This window comes from Acanthochromis polyacanthus, chromosome 16 (assembly GCF_021347895.1).
Source record: "Acanthochromis polyacanthus isolate Apoly-LR-REF ecotype Palm Island chromosome 16, KAUST_Apoly_ChrSc, whole genome shotgun sequence".
In the NCBI taxonomy this organism is placed as follows: Eukaryota; Metazoa; Chordata; class Actinopteri; family Pomacentridae; genus Acanthochromis; species Acanthochromis polyacanthus.
Window position 1 is genome coordinate 37,688,182 of NC_067128.1, and position 24,534 is coordinate 37,712,715.

At 40.8% G+C, this 24,534-nt stretch overlaps 2 protein-coding genes across 2 annotated transcripts; one reads left to right on the forward strand and one right to left on the reverse strand.

Moving 5' to 3' along the window:
• The first annotated feature begins 945 nt into the window (after nt 1–945).
• On the forward strand, nt 946–14,318 carry LOC127530403 (eyes absent homolog 4-like). The gene is given in 10 exon segments (XM_051937063.1): nt 946–1,036; nt 1,039–1,106; nt 2,394–2,477; nt 7,642–7,731; nt 8,473–8,531; nt 9,030–9,190; nt 9,267–9,381; nt 9,621–9,742; nt 11,209–11,309; nt 13,497–14,318. Coding segments are annotated over 10 exon segments (972 nt in total). The 3' UTR covers nt 13,578–14,318.
• LOC110969904 (GTPase IMAP family member 9-like) lies at nt 13,792–17,727 on the reverse strand. Its single transcript, XM_051937064.1, is given in 3 exon segments — nt 13,792–14,138; nt 16,903–17,292; nt 17,295–17,727. Coding segments are annotated over 3 exon segments (1,155 nt in total). The 5' UTR covers nt 17,713–17,727.
• Between the last annotated feature and the right edge of the window lie 6,807 nt (nt 17,728–24,534).

Here is a 24,534-nt window from a genome sequence, read left to right on the forward strand (position 1 = left end):
TCCAGGTTTCTTCTTCCATGGTCTCTAATAGTTGTCACCAACCTCCTACCAACATTAAAGTTTACCCAGAATCCAATCCAACTTTATTTTTAAAGCACCTTAAAAACAACACTGTCGACCAAAGTGCTGTACACATTAAAACAAAATAAAGAAATAAATAAAATAATGAATGAGCTTTTAAAGTTTCTCTGGTGAATTATCAGAAACCAGGAACCAGTGATTGCTTCTAGGATACATCCCATAATACCGATAATCACAGCTGGTTATAGAAGAAAATTACTCAAAATTTGTTGAGTAGTTTACAGGATTTGTTAAACTGACTAAATCCAGTCCACAGTGTCTCAAAATTTGTTCAAAATTGTCAAAAATGATTCAAGAACTTTCTAAATTGAACCAAAATTTGTCCAGAGTTACATGAAATTTGCTAAGAATGATATGAAAATATATGTTCAGACTGAGACCCCTGGATCGATGTAAAACTGATCTGGAGTCAGTTTTTCCCAGAACTCAGATGTTTCTCCTCCTAAATGTCATGGTTCTATCTGCTGGACTGATGAAGTTCTGAGGCTCAGAAATGTTCCGTCTTTGTATTGGGTGTTTCTGCCTCTTTGTTCTTTTTTTTTTGGGTTTATTTTGGTTAAAACTCTGGAGGCTGATTAAAGCGATCATTCCTGTTTTCTCCTGGGTTCTGCTGTGGGTTCCAGAGTTCTCCGTGGCTCTCTATCTGATTGAGACGTTAGAATATGAGAAGTGAAGCTGAGTCTGGTTCTGGTTAACTGAGCAGTTATCCATCCAGTATCTCAGATTACTGACGGTGATTTACGACTCCATCCTCCTCACTCTGTGCTGCTTTTCTCTGTTGTCAATTAAGCTGAATTATTAAAGCAGACGTCTTATTACCGTAACGGTGTGACTAATGGTTCCTCCTGCAGCGCTAAAGTTTAGATGAAATGTGCTGTTTGTTCTTCAGGAGACTTTGACACGGTACAGAGTCCGTCCACACCCATCAAGGAGCTGGAGGACCGAGCCTGCAGGGGTGGAGGCTCCAATCCAGGGGCCGGGGCCGCAAGAACAACCCGTCCCCTCCACCAGACAGCGACCTGGAGGTAGGAGGACCAGGAAAGACCTGCAGTTAGTCAGCAGTGTGCATCAACCGTCCAGTTGTCAGTAGGTACAGTACTCTAGAACGTTCTCCAGTTGACGGTAGGTCTACTCTAGAACTTTCTCCAGTTGTTGGTAGGTCTACTCTAGAACTTTCTCCAGTTGACGGTAGGTCTACTCTAGAACTTTCTCCAGTTGTTGGTAGGTCTACTCTAGAACTTTCTCCAGTTGACGGTAGGTCTACTCTAGAACTTTCTCCAGTTGTTGGTAGGTCTCCTCTAGAACTTTCTCCAGTTGACGGTAGGTCTGCTCTAGAACTTTCTCCAGTTGTTGGTAGGTCTCCTCTAGAACTTTCTCCAGTTGTCGGTAGGTCTGCTCTAGAACTTTCTCCAGTTGTCGATAGGTCTACTCTAGAACTTTCTCCAGTTGTCTGTAGGTCTGCTCTAGAACTTTCTCCAGTTGTCGTAGGTCTGCTCTAGAACTTTCTCAGTCGTCGGTAGTTCTACTCTAGAACTTTCTCCAGTTGTCAGTAGGCCTGCTCTAGAGCTTTCTCCAGTTGAGAAACGTCTAAGTGGACAAACACGTCTACAACAACAAAACCTTGTCCATAATGAGTCAAAATTCGTCCAGAATGAATAAAACTCACTTTAATTGGCTTAAAAATTGTTCAAAAGGATTTAAAATGTCTCAATGGACAAAAACTTGATCCAAATGAAAAAAGCTCATTTAAAATTTCTCAAAAACTGTTGAAAATGAGAAAAAACCTAAAAGTGACTCAGTTTTTAAACATTTTACTCAAAATTTGTCGAAGTGGACATACACTTTTTCCACAATGACTTGAAATTTGTCCAAAAAGATTCTGAAAAAAGAAATTCACATAATTGACTTGAAACTTTGTCTCCATTGGCTTAAAATTGTCCAAAATGACCTGAAACCTGTCCAGTTGAGTCCAAATTTGTCCAAATAAATGAATTTACGCCCAAAATGACAAAACCTTGTCCACCATGATTCCAAATTCATACAGAATGACTAAAAATTGATCAAAATGAAAAGAGCCTATTGAAAACAACCTATATAGCAAAGTCAGTCAAAACTTCTCTAAAATCAGTCAAAATTGGTCTAAATGGACAAAAATATGTCCGAAATGTCTCCAGAAAGTTGTTCCACATCATCTAAAATAGACAGAATGTGTCTATAAAGTAGTCCAGAGGACGACCTGCAGGCTGATGGAGATGTCTCGGTCCGTTTGTGCTTCTGTATGAACTAACTTATGGGGTTTTTTTGTCCTTCAGAGAGTGTTTGTGTGGGATCTGGATGAAACCATCATCGTCTTCCATTCTCTGCTCACTGGTTCCTACGCTCAGAAGTATGGGAAGGTAAGACACTGATCCAACCAGCTGTCTTTACTGAGATGTCTTCAGTTCCTGCTGGGAGCATCTCTACGTCCAAGAAGAAAGCATTGATTGTCTTGTTGTGGACAGAAACTGTTGATCAGCTCAGACTGCTGGAGCAAAAGTTCAGAATCTGTCCTAAATAACAAACAAATGTCCAACACAAGTCCAAACACGTCAAAAATTACTGAAAGTGTTGTCAAAATTATTTAAAATTGATCATAAATGATTGAAGATTTGTTCAAAATGGCTCAAAATTGGTTAAAAATGACAAAAATGGAATTACTCTGAATTGTTCAAAATAACAAAAATTGAACCCAATGACTCAAAATTTGCCCGCAGTCAGTTAAAATTACTAAAGTTGTCAAAAGAGAGAATTAATCTGATCCTGATATTATGAGGTAGAGTGAGACATTCAATTGAGAAATATGAGAAATAGAAGAGAGGACATAGCTTTGTCTTTAGGACAATTGCTGGATGATGGAAATGATGAAAACAAGACAGAAAATGACAAAAACGAGATACAAAACAACCATAACAAGACATCAAATGACAAAAAGGAGACACAAATTGACAGAAAACAACAGACAGACAGACAACAGATGTAGTTTACGTCTGTTGTCTGTCTCTCTCAGACTTGAGTTGAATGTGGTGGGTGGGACGTAGAATGTCCTCCAGTTCTGGAGCGACCCAAACCGTGTTGGAGACATCGTTGTGTTTTAAATTGAAACCTGAAGCTTTTATTCAGGATTAGAACATCTCCAACACGTTTTAACTCCAGCAGCTCCTCCTCTTCTCTCAGATTATTCCCATCCTGAATGTTTGTGATCCGTCTCTTTGGTTCTGAATAACGGTCTCTGGGTGGTGGATGATGTTGATTCCAGCTCCTCTGAACCGGTCCGGTGGTCTCTGCTGTTTATGGGTCCCTGTACTTTAACGGTTCTTGGCTCGGGTCGGATCAGCCGCCGCCAAGGCTGCACATTTTTATTGGGTGATGTCGTTTCCTGTGGGCACCGGCTCGGTTCTGCTTCCTGAAGCCGTCCTGATCTTGGTGTTTGGCAGCTCTGGGTCGGCTTTGTGGCTGTGATTGGGTTCCTCTGGATGTTTGGCAGCTTTGGAGGGTGAAGAAAAGCCCGGCTGAGCTGTAAATCTGAGTGGGGGAGACTCGGAACACATGAGGTTCTACAGCTCCGGTTCTGTTTACTGCTCAGAACCCAAATGAAGGTTCTGTGTTTGTCATCACTTTGAAACTGATAATGAATGAGAAGTTTTCACCGACTCAGATTTAATCTGATGACAAACTTCACCCAGCATCAGAACACCATAGAGTTCTTCATCTGCAGCTTTGGAACGATTACTGGACCTCCAAATGTTCCACTCAGCGTCTTCAACACGGATCGTTTATCTTTAATTTGATCAACAGTAGTTAAATAATCACAGCATCTTGTAAAAATATGGCAAAAAAAATTTCAAGAAAATGTTTTAAAAATCTCCAAAATGACAAAATGTTTTACATTTTTAATTGTTTAGTTGAAAGAACTCAAGTTCAGTTTTCATTCTTTGGCTTTCAAGGATGGAGACGAGAAGTTCTGTCTTGGTTCGTTAGTTTTCAAGCACCGAAAAGGAGAACTTCAGTTCTGCAGTTGGTGTTTAAGAACCAATTAAAGAAGTCCAGTTTTGGTTCTTCAGTTTCCAAGAAGCTTAATGAGAAGTTTAGTTTTAGTTTGTTGGTTGTGAAGAACCAATGAGACAAGTCCACTGTTAGTTCTTTGGTTCAGAAGGAACTAAAAGAGAACTTCAGTTTTGGTTCTTTGGCTTTCAAGAACCAGTAATAGAACTTTGGTTCCATTCTCAGGAATGCAGGAAATACTAACAACAGTAATAATTATATTTCAGATGGTCTCTCGTAAAACCTACAAAGATAACCAGAATCTGCAGCATTAAATCTACGTCTGGTTTTATTGGACACGTTCATGCATAAAATCACCAGATCTAGCGGTTCACTCGTCATTTCTACAGGTTTAAAGCTTCAGTGTTTGAAATGATGAATTAAACTCTAAATATCTGCAGCTCTGAGAAGTTTGGTGGCAGCTGAGTCTGTTCACACCTTAGCTTAAAATAGTGTTTACACCATCGGCACACAAACCAGAGCCGAGGAGACTCAACTGGCATCAATACCTGAACACACACTCTTATTATAACTATATATCCACCACATTTATATAATAAATACATGAACACATACATTATATCAGGAGGGACTCTAAACAGGACGTTGGTGCATTGAATAAAGTCACATCTGAACGAGTCAAACACTGTTTTCTGCATTGTGTTCTTCTTTCTGCATCAGTTTTTGGTGGAAACGTGTTTATTCAACTACATTAATGACTCTTTTCTTCAGGGTTCTTTACATGTGCAGCTTTTTGTAGCTTAAAGCTAAAATCAATGATTTATTTAATGTATATTTTTCTGTGAGGGACAGATGCATGTGTTGTTAATATTAGGAGAGCCTGAAATCTGCAGCTTTAGCTGGTTGTAGATCTCAGATGTTAACAGGTTAAGGCCAAAGTAATATTTAAAGGTTGTTGCTAGAGGTACGGACCCGTACCCGTAGCCTGTGGACTACGGATACGGCACTTGCCATTTGCCAATCAGATACGCGAGATCTGGTCACGTGACTCCCGGTAGACGCTAGCGGTACGGACCCATACCATCGGTACTACAGGTACGGACCCTAAACCTGACCCTAACACTAACCCTAACCTTAACCTTAACCTTTGCTTACCTTTCAACAGTTTGCAGTGGTTAGCAGCTTCTTGACTCGCAAGACTCGCTTACAGGTCCGTATCTGTCTGGCAAATTGGAAAGTGCCGTATCTGTAGCCCACAGGCTACGGGTACGGGTCCGTATCTGTCGACACTACCGTATTTAAAACCAACACCTAGACCTCCGTGAACACCTAGACCTCTGTGAACACCTAGACCTCTGTGAACACCTAGACCTCCATGAACACCTAGACCTCTATGAACATCTAGACCTCTGTGAACACCTAGACCTCTGTGAACATCTAGACCTCCATGAACACCTAGACCTCTATGAACACCTAGACCTCTATGAACACCTAGACCTCTGTGAACATCTAGACCTCTGTGAACACCTAGACCTCCATGAACACCTAGACCTCTATGAACACCTAGACCTCCGTGAACACCTAGACCTCTGTGAACACCTAGACCTCTGTGAACACCTAGACCTCCATGAACACCTAGACCTCTATGAACACCTAGACCTCTATGAACACCTAGACCTCTGTGAACATCTAGACCTCTGTGAACACCTCGACCTCTGTGAACACCTAGACCTCTGTGAACACCTAGACCTCTGTGAACACCTAGACCTCCGTGAACACCTAGACCTCCATGAACACCTAGACCTCTATGAACACCTAGACCTCTAACCAGCATTAGCTTCATTTAAACACTGATGATTTTATAACATCGTCTGACCACAAACCCAGCTGTTAAAAGCAACGATTTATTCCCAGTGTTTGATGCTAAAGTTTGTACCACCATCAGGAGAAATGTTTGTACAACATGAACTGAAACGATCAGATTGTATTTCTGGAGGGAAATTAATGCTTTAGATCAGTAATGTCCAACATGAGGCCCGTGGTCCAAAAGTGGTCCTCCAGAGGGTCCAATCCGGTCCTCAAAGTGTAAAAATTACAGAGAAGACATTAACTGCAGATTGTAAATTAGTAAAACTATAAATTTAAAATCATTTCTAGACCATGACAAGTTGTTTGGATCAGAAAGTAAAATACTAGATTGTTCTTTGTTCTTTTGTATCTCATTTTTGTAATATTTTTCTCTTGTTTTTGTCTTTTTTTTGTCTGATTTTTTTTAAAATCCTCCAGTAAATCCTCCATGGTTCAGGTCCAGGTGACTAAATGTTGTGTTCCTTTGTAGACACTCTGTGATCTGGAAGTTGTAATGAGGAAATGATAAACTGAGGATGAATGTTGATGAAACTGAATTTATTTTTCTTCATAAATTCCAGGTTGTTCATGATGTTTTGTAGAAATATAATTCCTTAAATGTGAACATTAGGAACCATGAGGAGCTGTGGTTATTTACAGGTTATCATGCTGTGGTTTTACTGGTTTTACTGGTTTTACTGCAGATCAGACTGGACTAGAATAATTTTGACATCTCTACTTCAGATGAACCTTTAAAGCTTCAGGTTGAGTTTAGTTTCAGTTTCTTCTTCATCTCTCTTCTTCCCTCCATCAGACCCCTCTCTCTCTCCCTCCTTATGTCAGTGTGTCCTCGCTCGCCCACTTTCACTCCTTCCTGTTAGCTCGATGCTATTCTGGTCGTCTGACTGCATCAGCGAATCGTGCGGCGAGCTGTCGACCCTCACTGACCTATTACAGATGATGGTTTTGCAGCTGAGCCTCCACACACCATACACACACACACACACACACACACACACACACACACACACACATGCACACACACAAACACACACACACACACAGTAACACACACATGTCTGGTTCTTATATCCCCATGGGGAATTACCATTGACTCCCATTCATATCTAACCCCTTACCCTAACCCTAACCCTAACCCTAACTAACCCTAACCCTAACCTTGACCAACACCAAAACAATGTCTAACCCTAAAGAAACGTTTTTGCACTTTTACTTTTTTCAGTAACAACAACATGGCCAAGAAAACACTGTTTAAACTTGTGGGGACCTCATTTTTGGTCCCCACCGTGACACGAGTCCCCACCGAGATAGCATGGAGTCAGGTCAAAGTCCCCACCGGGTAGCAAAAACAAGACCACAGTAACACACACACACACACACACACACACACACACACAGTAACACACACACACACAGTAACACACACACCGTAACACACACACACACACAGTAACACACTCCCCCCCCCCCCCAGCAGGAGGAATGTTGATGGGACTGAACAAGTGCAGCCCGTCTGTCAGCATCTGGATCGTACCAAGTGTGCAGACGGGGGTGTGAAGGGACCCTGGACCTGGTCTGGTCTTTGGGGTGTTGAACAGGTATGCTGTGGGTGTGTTGCCATGGTGATGATGTGGTCTGTCTCCTGGTCAGGACCCTCCCATGGCGGTGACGCTGGGCCTGAGGATGGAGGAGATGATCTTCAACCTGGCCGACACGCATTTATTCTTCAACGACCTGGAGGTGGGAAGAGCTCATGTTTTTCTCCAAAAAATTCCCAATTTGGTGTCATATTTTCTTGTTTTATGGCTGTTTTTGTGTTTTTGTGGTGATTTTTGAATGCGTTTGTGGTGATTTTGGATTTTTTTATTTTTATTTTGTAACTAAGTGCAGAAGTTTTGTCATTTAGTGTGGATATTTGATGGGGTTTTTGGTGATTTTTGATCTTTTTATCAAAAAAATTCACAATTTTGTGGATATTTCTGTTTTTCTGTGGCCATGTTTTGTGTTTTTGTGTTAATTTTTTGATGGTTTTTGCCTCTGTTTGTGCTGAGTTTACATGTTTTGTGATTCTTTGGGTTGTTTTATGATCGTTTTTTGTGTTTTTCTGGTGTCAGTTTGTGGTGGTTTGGATTTTTTTATGGTGATTTTGTAATTAAATACAGAGGTTGTGTCATTTCGTGTGGATTTCTGATGTTTCTATTGTGATTTTTCATCTTTTGCTTAATAAAATTACCAATTTTCTGATTTTCGATGTTTTTCTTTTAAAAAAAAAAAGCATCATTTTATGTCAATTTTCTTCCTTTTGGTACATTTTTTTGTGTTTTTCTGGGGATTTGGCACCTCTTTGTGATGTTTTTTTTTGCATCTATGGTGTAATGTACAAGAAGCTTCCAGTTAAAAGCTCCTACTGCCCCCTAGTGGAGCTGCATCCTGTCTACATCCTGATAACTGAGGTTCTAACTGAGGTTCTGTCGTTAACAGGAATGTGATCAGGTCCATATTGATGATGTGTCATCAGACGACAACGGCCAGGACTTAAGGTGATTATCTTTCATTTAATACTTTGGTAAAATATTCAAAAGATTATTTAAAACATGCGTAAACAATCTGAGCAACTTCAGTTTGTTCTGTAAAATATTTAGACAAAATCTGCAGAATTAAAACTACCATCCATGAAATGTGGTGAGAACAGACAGAATAGTTTCATAAGATCAGAATGACTGAATGGACCCAACAGAGGATGAAAGTTTCAATATTGCCATTCAAAATGGAAAATAAATTGGAGAAAATTTCCAAAATTGGCAACCTTTGGTTGTCTAGTGTCTCCATAAAGTTCCTGTAATGGATGGATCCATGTTTCTACTAAAATACAGTCTTTGGTCCACATTTCAACTGTTGAGGCTCTAACATCAGTAGAACCTGATGTGTGGAAAATGGAACTCCAACATCTAGACCTCTGTGAACACCTAGACCTCTATTTTGTATTTTTTTATCTTGTTTCTTTTTTAAAATAAATCTGACTACTATTATTGTTCCAGTACTTACAGTTTTGCGACTGATGGCTTCCATGAAGCTGCGACCAGCGCCAACCTCTGCCTGGCCACGGGGGTCCGAGGAGGGGTGGACTGGATGAGGAAACTGGCCTTCCGCTATCGACGGGTCAAAGAGCTGTACAGCTCCTACAAGAACAACGTGGGCGGTGAGCCAATCAGAAGGCAGCTTACTGCCCAGAGGGAGGCGGAGAACGTTCAGGTCTTCATGATGTTTGTGTTCAGGTCTGCTGGGTCCGGCTAAGAGGGACGCCTGGCTGCAGCTCAGAGCAGAAGTAGAAGCTCTGACCGACTCCTGGCTCACCCACGCTCTGAAGTCCCTGTCCATCATCAGCTCCAGGTGAAGCTTCAGCGCTGCAGAGGTTACTAGAGTCCTCCACCCAGAACCTCCTCAGAACATCAGAGGAACCATCTGGTTCTTCATCTCCAGTAACTTCATCAGCGATCAGAGTTCTAGAACCAGATGTTGTGAGGAGGTTCTGGGGGGACTTTGATCCAATTTAGTTCATTTTACAGCTAAAGATCTTTATTTATTGTGTTTTCTGTGTGTCCTCTCTACGTTCTCTGCGTGTTCTCCAGGAGTAACTGTGTCAATGTGTTGGTGACGACGACGCAGCTCATCCCAGCTCTGGCTAAGGTTCTCCTGTACAGTCTGGGTTCCGTGTTTCCCATCGAGAACATCTACAGCGCAACAAAAATAGGTAAGAGAAGGACATGGATCCATAAATCCAGACTAAAACCATGACATGAACGGAACCAACAGGGACTGATGTGGAACCGTTAGACCAGGGGTGGGGAACCTTTTTGACCGAGAGCCATGAGAGCCACATAAGCCGTTTGATACAGATCAACCCACAAAGTATTGCCTTGCATGAGCACAGACGTGTTGTTCATGTGTACGTTATGTCAGACAGATACTGAACTGTGTGACCTAAATATGGAACGGGTCGAGTGAATTGATGCAGACAGCTGATGTAGTGTTCACTGGTTGTCATGGTTACAGTGACACTGTGCTGCTATCTGACAGTGATGCAGAAATCTGTAACCAATCCATGGATCCAGACTATAAGCTGCATCACTGCCAGAATCTAATGAGGGAGTTCTTGTGTCATTTCTGACCTTACCTGGAAATTTCATCCAAATCTGTTGTTCTGTTGATGAGTAATGTTACAGACAGACAGACAGACAGACAGACAGCTGATCGTCACATAACTCCTCTACGTTCCTCGGTGGAGTATGAAGTCTCTGAATGTGTTCTTTTTAGTAACTTTGTTATTCTGAAGCTGACCAATAATAAATAAATACTTCTCACCATTCATAGGTGGATCTTCTGTCCATTCGTTCTAAATGTTTGGTGCTCCTCATCGTTTGTTCTTTTCTCCATCTTCTTCATCTAAAGGGTTTGCTCTGCTTTAATTAGCTGACTGTTTGATTAAGAGGAGGGAAGTTTCCTTCTTGACCTCACATCGACCCGTGTAACTACCGCATTATCCAATAGAAACAGAGTTTTGGTGTCAGACCCTCCTGATTGGCTCCAGCCACCTGAACAGGAGCGGTAGAAAATGGATTAAAGTGCATGAGAATGTTTATGTTTTTAACTGTGATTTCTGTGATGTTTGACTTTAAAATGTCTGCAGAATTATTCATTACTTCTCGTGTTAAGAAATGTCGGCTACGATTTATCTGTGAGCCAGATGCAGTCATCAGAAGAGCCTCATGTGGCTGCAGAGCTGTAGGTTAAGAACCCTGGTTTAGACTAGAAACAACCTGATGGAACTTTACTACATGATGGTGTTTGGAAAGAAAAGATGAACCCAGACTGGTCAGATGTACCCATCCCTGATAGATCTGTGTGTGTTTGTGTGAGTCATTGTGTTATTTTTCCACCTATAAAGTGTGTCTGTGTGTGTGTGTATTTATATATGTGTGGCTATATATGTTGTTGTTATTTTTCGACCAATCAGAAGCCTGTAAAGCGTGTGTCTGCTGTCTCCAGGCAAAGAAAGCTGTTTTGAGCGTATAGTCTCCCGCTTTGGCACTAACATTACGTATGTTGTGGTGGGCGATGGGAAGGATGAAGAGCATGCGGCCGGACAGGTAAACACTCACCTGTGACCATGTGACCTCTGACCATGTGACCTCCTCCCTGTGATTCTGTTCTCTGCAGGAAAAGAGAGTTGCTTTGAGCGCATAATGCAAAGGTTTGGCAGGAAAGTAGTGTATGTAGTGGTGGGTGACGGTGTGGAAGAGGAGCAGGCGGCCAAAAAGGTAAAGGACCGTGATGTCACCGCCACGCCGCCTCTGATTGGACCAGCCTGCCTCTCTGTGCTCTGGCACTTTGTGTTGGTTTTTACTTTCTCTGCTTCGTTTTCTGGTTTTGTCTTAGTTCAGCTGTTAGACTGGAAGATATTTAACGAATAATCAGAACCTGAGTGGAACCACAGGAACCCTCTGGACCCCAGACACTACAGAGTCACATTTTCTGTTCAAGTAATCACCAAAATGACACCATTTATCAGCCAGAAAGCAGAAAAAAGAAGGAAGAATCAGAACTTTAGCCTTCAGTCTGAGAACAAGTTTTAGCTCAAATATTCAGCAGATCTGAACTTAAAATCTGAATATTTTAAGAAAATCATTTTATTTTATTCCAAAAAAATAATGTGCTTGCTCTAATGGAATCTGCAAAAACACTATGATAAATGAGGAAAAATAATAAATGAAATGGAGAAAAAATGAGACAGAAAATAAAGGAAAAATAAGAAATAAAATGAGGAAATAGAATACAGAAAATAAGGAAAATATTAGACAAAAATATGAGGACAAAAAAACTGAGTGAAGACAAATAAGACACAAAAATAAAGAAAAATAAGATAAATACATTTAAAAATTTGACAAAATTAAGAAAAATAAAGAAAGTCAGAGGCAAAATGAAGAGAAATAAGACAGAAAATGAGGAAAAATAAGAAATAAAATGAGGAAATAGAATACAGAAAATAAGGAAAATATTAGATCAAAATATGAGGATCAACAAACTGAAAGTGAAGACAAATAAGACATAAAAAATAAAGAAAAAATAAGACATAAAATGAGGAAAAATAAGAAAATAAATAAATTTTAAAATTTGACAAAATTAACAAAAATAAAGAAAAAGTCGGAGTCAAAATGAAGAGAAATAAGACAGAAAATGAGGAAAAAATAAGACAAAATAAAAAGTGGACATTAAAGGAAGAAAAATAAACAAAAAAATAAGACAATATAAGGAAAAATTTGACAGAAAATGGAGAATAATAAGACACAAAATGACAGATAGGAGAGAAAAGAACCAGAATCAGTTTTATTGTCATTATACAATATTTAATGAAACTGCAGAAAGAGAAGAGAGATAAAAAACTGAGATCAGAGCCAGAAAGCAGCCTGTAAACTGTTCAGTCTCTCCATATCTCTGATAAACTCTTGGTGGGGTTCAGAGGGTTTTTTCAGAGCTGCTGCTGCTTTTATCCTCATTAGTTATTCATTCTGATTCATTCCTTCAGAACATGAATCCTCTTCTCTGCAGCTTTGGGTTTCATTCGTGATGCTGGGATTTAAAGACGCCTCAAACATTCTGGGACGTTTGCTTCAGCGCCGTTAGCTTAGCTTAGCATAAAGACTGGGAAACAATGGAAACCGTTAGCATGAAGATCCTTTAAAACTCTGATTTTTACAGAACGTTTAAATCGTTTCCAGCAGAGAAACAAGGTGAAGGTTCATAAACAGGTTTAAATATTAAATTTTAGACTCCACAACGGTATTAAATATACAAATATAGCTGAAGAATTAAATAAAAGGTCAGAAAACTACTGGACTGTTTGATTTCTGCAGTTAAAATGTTTTAGATTCAGCTTTAAGGTGAGTTTGTGGTTTCAGAATATTCCAGGTAAAGATTAGATCCACATTTAGGGTTTTTATGTAGAAATGTAAAAAAAAAAAAGACATTTGAAAGTGATTAACTGTTCAGCCAGACCGTTTGCTCTCAAATGTAAATCAGATATTTTTTAATAAAAGTAAATGTTTGAGCATCCACAGAATCCCTGGATTTATATGTTTAATTATTCAGATTAATCTCCATCATTAAAAACACTGTAAACTTGTATTACATATTTCTGAGGGGTTTTAATCCTTAATATTTAAATGACTCCAGTAAATTAAGGTAAATGACAGTGTGGGGTCATGAAGAAAATTAAACTCATTGGAATCATTGAAATCTAGTTTTTTCTGCTGGTTTTGGTTTGTTGGTTTAAATGATGATGCTGATTAATCGGGTGCTTCTGGAGCCGGTCTTTATGCTAAGCTAACGGTGGAGCCTACGTTTCCCAGAATGCTGCATGTCAGAGTGGTTGCAGTGCTGCTGTAGCTGCATGTCTGGTGGCGGCTTCTGCTGCGACTCTGCAGCTTTAACCTGTTTCCCCTCCGCAGCACAACATGCCGTTCTGGAGGATATCCAGCCACTCGGACCTGCTGGCGCTGCACCAGGCCCTGGAGTTCGAGTACCTGTAACCGTGGTAACCGTGGTAACCGTGACGACAGCAGGACTCGGGGAACGGAGCTTTTTTCTACGACTATTTAAGAACAAACTGCAGCTTTCTGTCTGTTTTCTGTCTTTTTTTTTCTGAATGTCTGGATTTACAAACTCTGAACGGTCTTAAAGAGGACGTCCTGGTCATGGTCCTGGAGTTCTGACTCCCAAAAGACTCGGAGGACTTGGCTGAACTCAGAGGATTCGACTGATGGACTCATAAGACTCAGCTGAATTCTGAAGACTCATCTGATGAACTTGGAGGACTCGTCTGGACACTGAGGAGTCGTCTGAAGAACTCTGAGGACTTGGAGTACTCGTCTGAACTGGTCCTGCTGGTCCGTCTCTGTACGGAGCTCCTCCTGTATCTGGGCTGGTGTTTCTTCCTGCTGGACTCTGAGGACTTTGATGAACTCTGAAGACTTTGAACTCTGAGGACTGGTCTGGACTTGGAGGACTGGTCTGGACTTGGAGGACTGGTCTGAAGCTCCTCCTGTACCTGGACTGGTGTTTCTTCCTCTGAACTTTGTGTAAATTATTTCCTGACGGACGGTGGAGGAAGCTTTAGGAGGACGTTGTTGTTTTTGTTAATTTGAGGTTTTTCTATTTGGTTTTCTCTAAGGAGCAGGTGGAGGATGGAGATGTGACGTGTTGTGCCTTAATGTGTTTGAATGTTTTTCTTTAATCTGTCTGTAGATATAAAGGAGGAATCCAACACCACACACCTGGACTTCTTATTTCATCAGACTACAAACCATCCAAACTTCTGCTGTTTAATCTCAGTTATCTGACGATGTTTCTGCTTCACTGAAACTGAAACTAACTCAATCTGGTTGGTTTGGTCTCTGACATCAGAAAATGGTGACAAACATCCATCAGTAGGGGGGACTGTGATTCTAGAAAAGGCCAGTAATGAGTTCAAATTAACCACATATCCATAAAAACTCCATTTTTCACCTTTGTTTTGTATTTAGAGTCGGCTTCTCTTGGCTACTGGCAGATATGTGAAAACTGCAGATAAACACACTGAGAGTTTCATCATCATCATGTCAGTCATTATGAGGCCAAACTGAATACACGTAATCAATGACTGACTGATGAACGTCTAGAAGATCTGAAGGAAAACCTGTCACCAGATAGACCATAAACAATGATAAGTTACTGTAAGACCGCTCACTAAACCCAGAGTTCTCTATGGATTACATTCCATGCATTGTTGGAGTCACTAGTGGTGGTTAAAGCAGCATTTTCTAAGCATTTTGTCCATTCCACAGACTAGCTACTATATTTGTGGACTGGAGTTCCTGATTGTACCCAGGATAAAAACAGCAGTGGTCTGCTGTTGCCTTCTTCAGCTGCAGTGTCCATACTGGAACCCTGGATGTTGATCTATGGACTCCTCTGCCCAGCAGTGCGGTTATAAAACCATAAATTCACTTTAACTGAAGCTGCTTCTGCAATCATCCATCATATCCAACACAAAGTGCAGCCATGAGATAAAACAACAAAATTACTGAAGAACAACCAATAGAACGAGGCTCAGACAGGGATGTGTCACCTGATCTGTTCTCCTCTGCAGTGGAAACATCAAGAGGAAAATACAATAAGGCTGACCGGGACCATCCATCAGAGGTTATAACATAAATATCAAACATTATGCAGATGACACCATGCTGATAGACAAAAAGTAGTCTTAGCTTTGGGTATTCAACCTCCAATCTGTACTCTTCATTACTTTTTTTTAAAGGTGAGTTGAAGTCCTTCATTTCATTCCTTCTTGGATACTTTGCAAGTTCATTTTTGCTTTATTTTCAGGTAATTTGAACACCATGGAGAGCAAGAGCCCCACCTGAGAAGCAGAGGCAACGTCTGACTGTTATTTCTGAAGTTTCTTCTCTGGCTGAGAATTTTTTTTTCTACAGGGTGTCCTTAACGTCTGGACACACAGGAAGTCTCATTAACTGTAATGTTTGTGCCTCCACAGATTAAATATGACTGTGGAAAGAAGAAAGAGTTGAACTGGTACTTCTCAATGGACGTGAAGGATGGACATATGGAAAGACAGGGTTAGATAGTAGGATTAGAGTTAGTAGGGTTAGGGCTGGAAGGGTTGAGATTCATAGGGTTAGGGTTAGTAGGGTTAGTAGGGTTAAGGTTAGAAACCTCACATGTGTGACATTAAATCTTGTGTTCAGAAACAAATCTGCTCATTTCAGGCCTTAAATGAGCCTAAAAACCAAACAAATGTAAAGCTGCTTCAGACTGGATGATCAGAGAAGAACCAGAACCAAGAACCTTGTTGTTGTTGAGCAGCAGCTGCAGTGTCCAGGTTTGAACAGCAGGAGGCAGCAGAGAACCAATCACTGACAGCTGTACAGCCCATAATAAGGTGAGTACAGTCTGTTCATTCTTTCTCTCTGTTCACATACTCACCTGTCTCTGAACCAATCAGAGTGGAGTCCAGCTAAGTTTCCACTCTTTGGACTCTGGTGTAGTTTTCTGTTGCTGCTTTTCTTCTTGTTCCATCACCAGGATGAGTTTCAGTAAACATGACATTTATTGTGGTGTTGAATCATCATCAGTTTCTCTCTTCACTCTTTATTTCCTTTATCTGTTTGGAAACATTCAGTAAAATCAGCTTCATGTTGTTGTTGAATGAAACATGAAGACAACATGAAGCATCTGGTAGCTCTGCTCATCTACCACCATCATCTATACCTCTGTGAACACCTAGACCTCCATAAGTCCAGGTTCTGGTTCCTACCATGAGTCCACATCAACATTTAGTCTGAACATCTAAAAACTGGATCCTTGTCTGGTTTTTACTTCTTCACAGAATCTCATGAGAGGAAACAGTTTATTCATGGAGATGTTTTTATTGCAGCATGGTTTAGTTTCTCTGATGACAGAATACATTTCTTTATATTGACTATGAGATAAAAACAGCAGATACATGAAGCAAAGAGTCTCACTAGAACCAGCACCAACGTCTCATTTTCTCTACAGCAAAATAAAATCTGTGCTCAAGAACAGAAGCTGGATTAATGGTCTTTATGATTCAGGATATCAACGTTCAGCAAATCAGTCTGAACGTTTCTTCATTGGTCATTAACAGCAGTTGGTAGTAAAGACGATGCATTTAATGAAAGCACAGAAAGCAGAAAAGATCAGGAAGCTGCAGCCTGTTCCTGAGATTATTTAATAGAATCTGTTTGTTAAACTGGTTTTAATGAGCTGCAGACAGCTGATGGTTCCACTGAAATCACTGAATAACACATTTCTTCTTCATTACTGTTGCAGTTATACCTGCCACTGCAGCTGCAAGTCCCACACCAGCTCCAACTACCGCTCCAACTGGACCCCCTACAAGACCAATAGTTGCTCCAACAGCAGGTCCACCAACACCTCCTAGAGCAGCTAGAACATCCTGAATGAACCTGTTTTTTCTCTCAGCCTGTCTTCTTGCTTCTTTAGGCTTCATATCTGGATTTTCTCTCAGGAGTCGCTTCATCTCTTCTTGAATCGCTCTCTCAGCCTCCCCTAACATCTCGCTGGTGTAGAAGCTTTCTCCATTTCTCTGAACCATGGTGTTGATCTTCTCCAGCAGCTCTCTGACCTGAGAGGGATCCTGGTTTCTGTTGTTGAAGACGTGATATCTTCCACCACACTGACGGATGAAGTCACAGAGATCATCATTTTTTTGATGAATTCTTCCATGGTGACTCCTTCAGCCTCCAGATCGTCTCCATGGGTGAACAGAACCATCGTGTAATGTGCTGCCTGTTCTCCAAAAATGGTCTGGATGATTTTGATGGTTTCTTGTTCTTCTTTGGTGAATCTGCCGGGTTGGATCACCACCAGGAACACATGAGGACCAGGAGAGGACAAGGAGATGCACCAAAGGATCTCTTCTGTGATCTCCTCTTGAGTTTTGTTGGTGTCAAACAGACCTGGAGTATCAACCACAGCCAGAAGTTTACCATCCAACTCTGCTTCTTTCTTCTGACATGTTGATGTGACTGTGGATGGAGATAATTCAGATTTAAAGTCTCTTCTGCCTAAGATGGTGTTTCCTGCTGCACTCTTCCCAGCTCCAGTTCTCCCAACCAGCACCATCCCGAAGTCTGGTTCTGCCAGTTCTGCTAGTTCTGCTAGTTCTGCTGGTTCTTCTGGTTCTGTGGAGAAGTTCACCAACATGTTAGTGATGATAATGGAGCACATGGAACATGTGAACATTTCATTTCTATCATTGAACATGAAACCCTGAGAACCAAGCATGAGCTGGAGATCTGCAGCCAAACAGTGATGGAACAGTCAACAACCACAGAACCAGACTGATGGACGGACAGGATGAAGACACAAAGTTCAGACTGTTTCTGTCCATATCAGAATTCTGACTGAATCTTAACCTCCTTCCCCATCAGCAGTCTGTGCAGTGATCTCTGCTCCCAGAACTCCCTGATTTTAATGTTGGGGACAAAGAACACATGGACATAAATATGGAATGAGGACACATGGACTATGTTGTTGAGGACAGGAAAACTTGTCCTGGAGCTGAGTCTCCACCATGCCATTGTTTGACAGTTCAGGTGGTCTGAATGTTTCCTTCCAGTAGAACTCTGTGGTGACAGTCTGACTGATGGGGATGAATTCATGGAAACAACCAGGAGAATGTTGAAGGATGATGGAGGTGTTTATTTTGGTTCTACGTCTCTGTGCAGCTGATTTCTGTCTCTTTGTGGTCATTTTGTGTCTCTGTGGTTTTCTGATAACCTTTTAGCTAAGATTTTTTTTTTTTTTTTTGCACAAGACTGCAGATGATGTTCCTCCATGCTGAATGGATCTCCAACAATCTGCTCCTCTGTTCTCTGTTTCTGCTTCATTTATTTTGTTTTTCCTCTCAGTATCTCTGAGGAAACACTGCCTGCAGTTCAAACTGAAACTCTCTGAATGAGTTGATTCTGGAGAATCAGAACCAGGAGGAAGAAGGTTTAGGTTTTGGCAGGACCTAAATCTGGGACATTTTTGGTCATTTTTTAATGAAAACTGGAGAATAAAGTCATTTTTTAAAACTTTTTCTTTATGAATTTTTATGATTTAGACCAGGGGTCGGCAACCCGCGGCTCCAGAGCCGCATGCGGCTCTTTCAGCCCTCTGTTGTGGCTCCCTGTAACTTTGGAAAATAAATTGTTCTGCCTTTCAGGCGCGTTTCAATGCATTTTAATATAGAGAGTTTTATTGTGAAATTACCGCTCTTATTTTGACGAGTCACTCCATCGGATGGGCTGCTGGGGTTTTCCCCTGGTTGGGACATGAGAGCGCAAAGCTGATGCAGAGAGACAACACGGAGCTTCCGATTCCCACACGTTTCATGCCTTTTTTTTTGTTTTACTCCTGGAGAAGCAACGCCTGTAGTTTCACATCGTTTTGTACTCAAGAATGTCAAGCCTGTTTATTAAAGCTCCACTCCAAGAAAGACACGTCTTTGAGTCAGAAGTACTCATGATAGGGTAATACACGTTACTCACAAGAACACGGCTCGATGTCCAGGCAGCAGGTCAGAGAGTCAGAGGAGTGTCGTCTGGGAAAAATAGGGCAGCGACTTACCGGAGAAAAGTTATTAGCTTAAGATAAATAGATTTTACAAGTTAAATAGACATTCGCAAAATATTGATTTCCAGCTAACATTATGTAACATATGAGGTCCAGGAGGAAAAATGACATTAACCAAGTAAGATAAATATTAGTGGAAGGACACAATTTAAAAAAATGAATCTATCTAATTAGAGGCTTTGTAATTAATTAATCACGACTGATTAACAAGGACATAGAGGTAAAAAAGCGAAATATGCAGCGTTGTCTTCACTTTAAATGTCAAAAGGATTTTGCGGCTCCCGGTGTTTTCTTTTCTGTGGGAAACGGGTCGAAATGACTCTTTGAGTGTTAAAGGTTGCCGACCCCTGATTTAGAACAACATAAATCAAACAGACAAACGTAACAAAAAAAATGCCCGAGACCAAGAGTTCATATAGTTAATTACCATTTCTCATTCAGCATTACATGGGCTGCACAGTAGTCTAGTGGTTAGCACTTTGGCCTTGCAGCAAGAAGATCCCCGGTTCAAATCCCGGCCTGGGATCTTTCTGCATGGAGTCTGCATGTTCTCCCTGTGCATGCGTGGGTTTTCTCCGGGTACTCCGGCTTCCTCCCACAGTCCAAAAACATGCTGAGGTTAATTGGTTACTCTAAATTGTCCGTAGGTGTGAATGTGAGTGTGATTGTGTGTCTGTATATGTAGCCCTGTGACAGACTGGTGACCTGTCCAGGGTGTCCCCTGCCTTCACCAGAGTCAGCTGGGATAGACTCCAGCACCCCCCATGACCCTAGTGAGGATAAAGAGGTGTATGGATGGATGGATTCAGCATTACCATTGGCTAAGTATTTGCACCATTTTCCCCAACACCTTTCACCTTGTTCTTTTTGTAATCTTATTGAACATGTCATCTGTTCCATGAAATGCAGCTGTTTAACAATATCTACATACACCATGGCTCAGTGGGTAGAGTGGCTGTCTTGCAACCAGAGGGTTGTGGTTCGACCCCCCAGCCCGTCGTGCTCATGTTGAGGTGTCCCTGAGCAAGACACCTAACCTCTAATTACTCCTGATGGGTTGTGGTTAGCGCCGTGCATGGCAGCTTCTGCCATCAGTGTGTGAATGGGTGAATGTGATGCATCATGTAAAGCGCTTTGGATAAAAGCTCTATATAAATACAACCACTTACCATTTACCATTTACCAAAACAGCAGTGGGGCATCCTTTCTGAAGCCTTAGTTTTGTGATGGCCTTCTTACTGGCAACCAATAAAATTTTTAGAAGGGATTGGTCCTCTCTGCTGAGTCCATCAGAGATGAGTCCAAGGTACAGGGATACAAAAGATGTGCTGATACTAAAGCCCAAGACTTTGGAAATAATTTTTTCTACTTTCCTCCAAAAAGGCTTTATGACAGAACACGACCAGAAGATGTGAGTGAGGTCTACCATAGTGTCTCCACAGTCCCTCCAGCAGTGTCACTATATTTGGATTTCTGTTTTGGTGTAATAAAGAAACGAACCAGGTTTTTCCAACAGAAGTCTCTCTCCATCCATGAATTTGTTGAAAAGGCCGTGTCCTCCAGGCCTGCTGCCACGTTTCTTCAGTTATAATCATGTCCAGTTCTTTCTCCCATTTTTGTTTAATACAGTCTGTGTTGTCATTCTTCATTGAGATAATGTTATTGTATATGTTGCTTATTAAAGCTTTACTGCTACCCGATTTATACGCATTAATAAAGATTTGAATACAAGCTGGTATCTCTGTTGAATCAGAACTTTTCACTTTTTAGTAAAATAGTCACGTAACTGCAAGTACCTAAATAAGTCATGGCCTCCTAGCCCATATGTTTGACACACAGCTTCAAAACTATTGAATTCCCATTTTTCAACTATCTTACACATGGAAGTAATACTTTTTGGGTCCACTGTCTGTATCTGGTATCATGTAATGATGGTATAAAATCGGGATCATATGCAGGCCACCTAAGCAACCTGACCTCTCTACCCATGCTTTCAGAGAACAGTTAACCCATTAGCTTGTTGTGAGCATCAGATCTTTCTCTGTATCAGTACATCCAAGGACAGACTGAACAGGTCTATCCATCAGGCTTAGTTCTATACTCTTCCACCTGCTTACATAATATGGATCACACCAGAACACAAGAGGTCTCAATTGTGCTGATATGTAATAATCTTTTAAAGATGAAGAGCCATGCCCCCCCCCCACCGGCAGTTGAAGAGTACAAAATTTCACTCTTGGTTTTTTTCCTGTTCCAGATGAATCATGAAATCTGTTTATTCCATTCTCTAAACTGTTTTTGGGGTATTTCCAACGGAAGTGATAAGAAAAGGTACAATAATCTTGGGAGAATGTTCATTTTTATTGTTCTTATCCTGCTGCTAAGGTCCAGAGAGAGCACACTCCAGCCATCAAGGTCATCGTACATTTGTTTGTTCCTGGGTTCATAATTGGTGCTGTATAGTTGTGATAAGTCTTTGGGCATGTTTACTCCAAGATATTTAAAGTGATTTTGAAGATTTTTTTGAACGTAACTTTTCCAACTGAACAGGAAAGAACAGATGAGTAGTTTAAGGACAGTCAGAACATTGGAAATCTGATTGTTTTTACAGTTTCTGGCTGATAAATGGAGACATTCTGATATATTTCTTCAAAGGATAAAAATCTTGTTTTCAGGTTCAGAAGGTTTAACTTGGATCTTTTCATCAGAAAACATCGGAAATAATCAGCAGCATGTGATCTCAAAACTGAGGGAACATTGAATTCTCTGCTTGTCTGTTTTTTCTAAATCCACCAGTTTATGATGGAAATGATGCAGCACTGTTATCTGTAATCAGATGGCAGCGGGCTGGTTTCTACCTGTTAACAGAACGTGTGGATTTTTATCTGTGAAGTTTTGTCCTGACATGAGATAGTCATCTGACAGCAGAGCAACAATCACCACACTAACATCGGGTTTATCAACTTTGGAAAACTCTAAAAATTGTAAAATACAGACATTTCACAACAAGTCCAGTAATAATCAGGTAAAGTCTTTAACTTCATGACTTCTTATCTGAGCTGAATCTAAAGCTGAACGTATCAGAGTGTGAACAGTCAGAGGGTGAATTCTGTAGATGTACTCACCAAGCTTAGTGTATCTGGAGGCCATGTTGGTTTTTACAGGAGGTTGAAGTCGTGTTGCTGCTGATGTTCTGATGCTGAATGTTTCTGTTTTCACCTCAGCTCTGTTTTAATCTGCTTCCAGACTCCTCCCTGTCAGGTCAGCTGATGTTCTTATAGAAAGCTTCACTAAAGACATCTCTCAATGCCAAGTATGTAAGTCTGTACCAACAAGTCTGTACTTGTGTACTTGGTTGTACAGACTCAGAAGTCTGGACTCCACAGAACACAAGATCACATCGAGGTTAATGTGGAATTGGAACATCAGTGTACTTTGTTATGTCATCACCTCTGTTCATCTGCTCCGATTATCGTCACCATGAAAAACAACAAATGGAATCAGATATAATAACACAGCCCTGCATGTTCACGTTTTAACATAAAAACAGTTTATATACATATATACACACCTTCTCATTCAGTTTATTTTTACTACTTTCTACATTGTAGATACAGACTGAAGACATCAGAACTACGAAGCAAGATTTATGGAATTATGTAGTAAAGAAACAACTGTGAAATCAGTCAGAACATGTTTTATATTTTAGATTCTTTGATTCCTGCTTTGAACACTCTTGTTATTCTCTGGATGAGCTTCATGAGGTACAACCTGAAATGGTTCCACCTCACAGCTGTTCCTTGTCAAGGTTCATTAGTGGAGTTTTTTCCTTCTTAATGGGGTTGGTCCATCAGAAGTCAGGTTGGTCCACAGTTAACAGCTCTATTGGACAACTGTTAGAATTCATATGATGGCAAGAACCAATCAGCTCAGAGAAACCACAGTCCATCATTACTATAAGAACTTAAGGTCAGTCAGTCCAGAAAACTACAAAAACTTTGAATGAATCCTCAAGCAACCATCTAGGAACTACCCAGGAACCTACCAGGAACCATCTAGGAACTACCCAGGAACCTACCAGGAACCATCTAGGAACCATGTAGGAATGTCTGGTGTTTGATCACCAAACGTTGCTAAATCTGAGAATCTTCTCTAAAGATCTCGCTAATTTAGATCTTTATGGACAGAAATCTCTTCCTCCTTTCCTATCGTACATCCCGACATACCTCAGCCGTACGCCAGTGCCACTCTCTTGGTGAAAACGTCGCTGGTACCGGGGTAAGCATAGCGGGTGTCTGGTGAGGCTGAGGGCTGGTTGGTGCTCACTGTTCATGGTGGATGTGGAGCGGTACCTTGATGTCTCCTGATGTTGGCTGGATCCTTCTGCTGTCTGCTTGGTACCAGTGACCGGCTCGGATGACATGTTTCTGCCCTGCAGTCCCGGCTCTCCTCATCCTCACTGGCATGGGGTGGATCTACAGGTTCCTCTGTAGGAACCCACTGTCAGCTGTTCATCCAGACCCACCAGCTCCTGCCAGGTTTGCCCCGGATAATGCAAGATCGTTTGCGAATAAAACATTCATCCTGAACGATTTCTTAACTTCTCGAAAACTGGACTTCCTCTTTGTTACAGAGACTTTGCTGAGTGTTGGTGAGTCCAGTACCTTCACAGAATTTGCTGCCATTTTAATTGTCCGTGGACACCTGATCGAGAAGAAGGAATTGCAACTGACATACTGACATACTAAACTATGACGTTTTTCTAATTTTTTTGGACGACATACTAAACTATAATGTTTTTTGCCATATTTTGGACGACATGCTAAACTATAATGTTTTTTGCCATATTTTGGACGACATACTAAACTATGATGTTTTTTGCCATATTTTGGACGACATGCTAAACTATGACGTTTTTTGTCATATTTTGGACGACATACTAAACTATGACGTTTTTTGTCATATTTTGGACGACATGCTAAACTATAATGTTTTTTGCCATATTTTGGACGACATGCTAAACTATAATGTTTTTTGCCATATTTTGGACGACATGCTAAACTATAATGTTTTTTGCCATATTTTGGACGACATACTAAACTATGATGTTTTTTGCCATATTTTGGACGACATACTAAACTATGATGTTTTTTGCCATATTTTGGACGACATACTAAACTATAATGTTTTTTGCCATATTTTGGACGACATGCTAAACTATGACGTTTTTTGTCATATTTTGGACGACATACTAAACTATGATGTTTTTTGCCATATTTTGGACGACATGCTAAACTATAATGTTTTTTGCCATATTTTGGACGA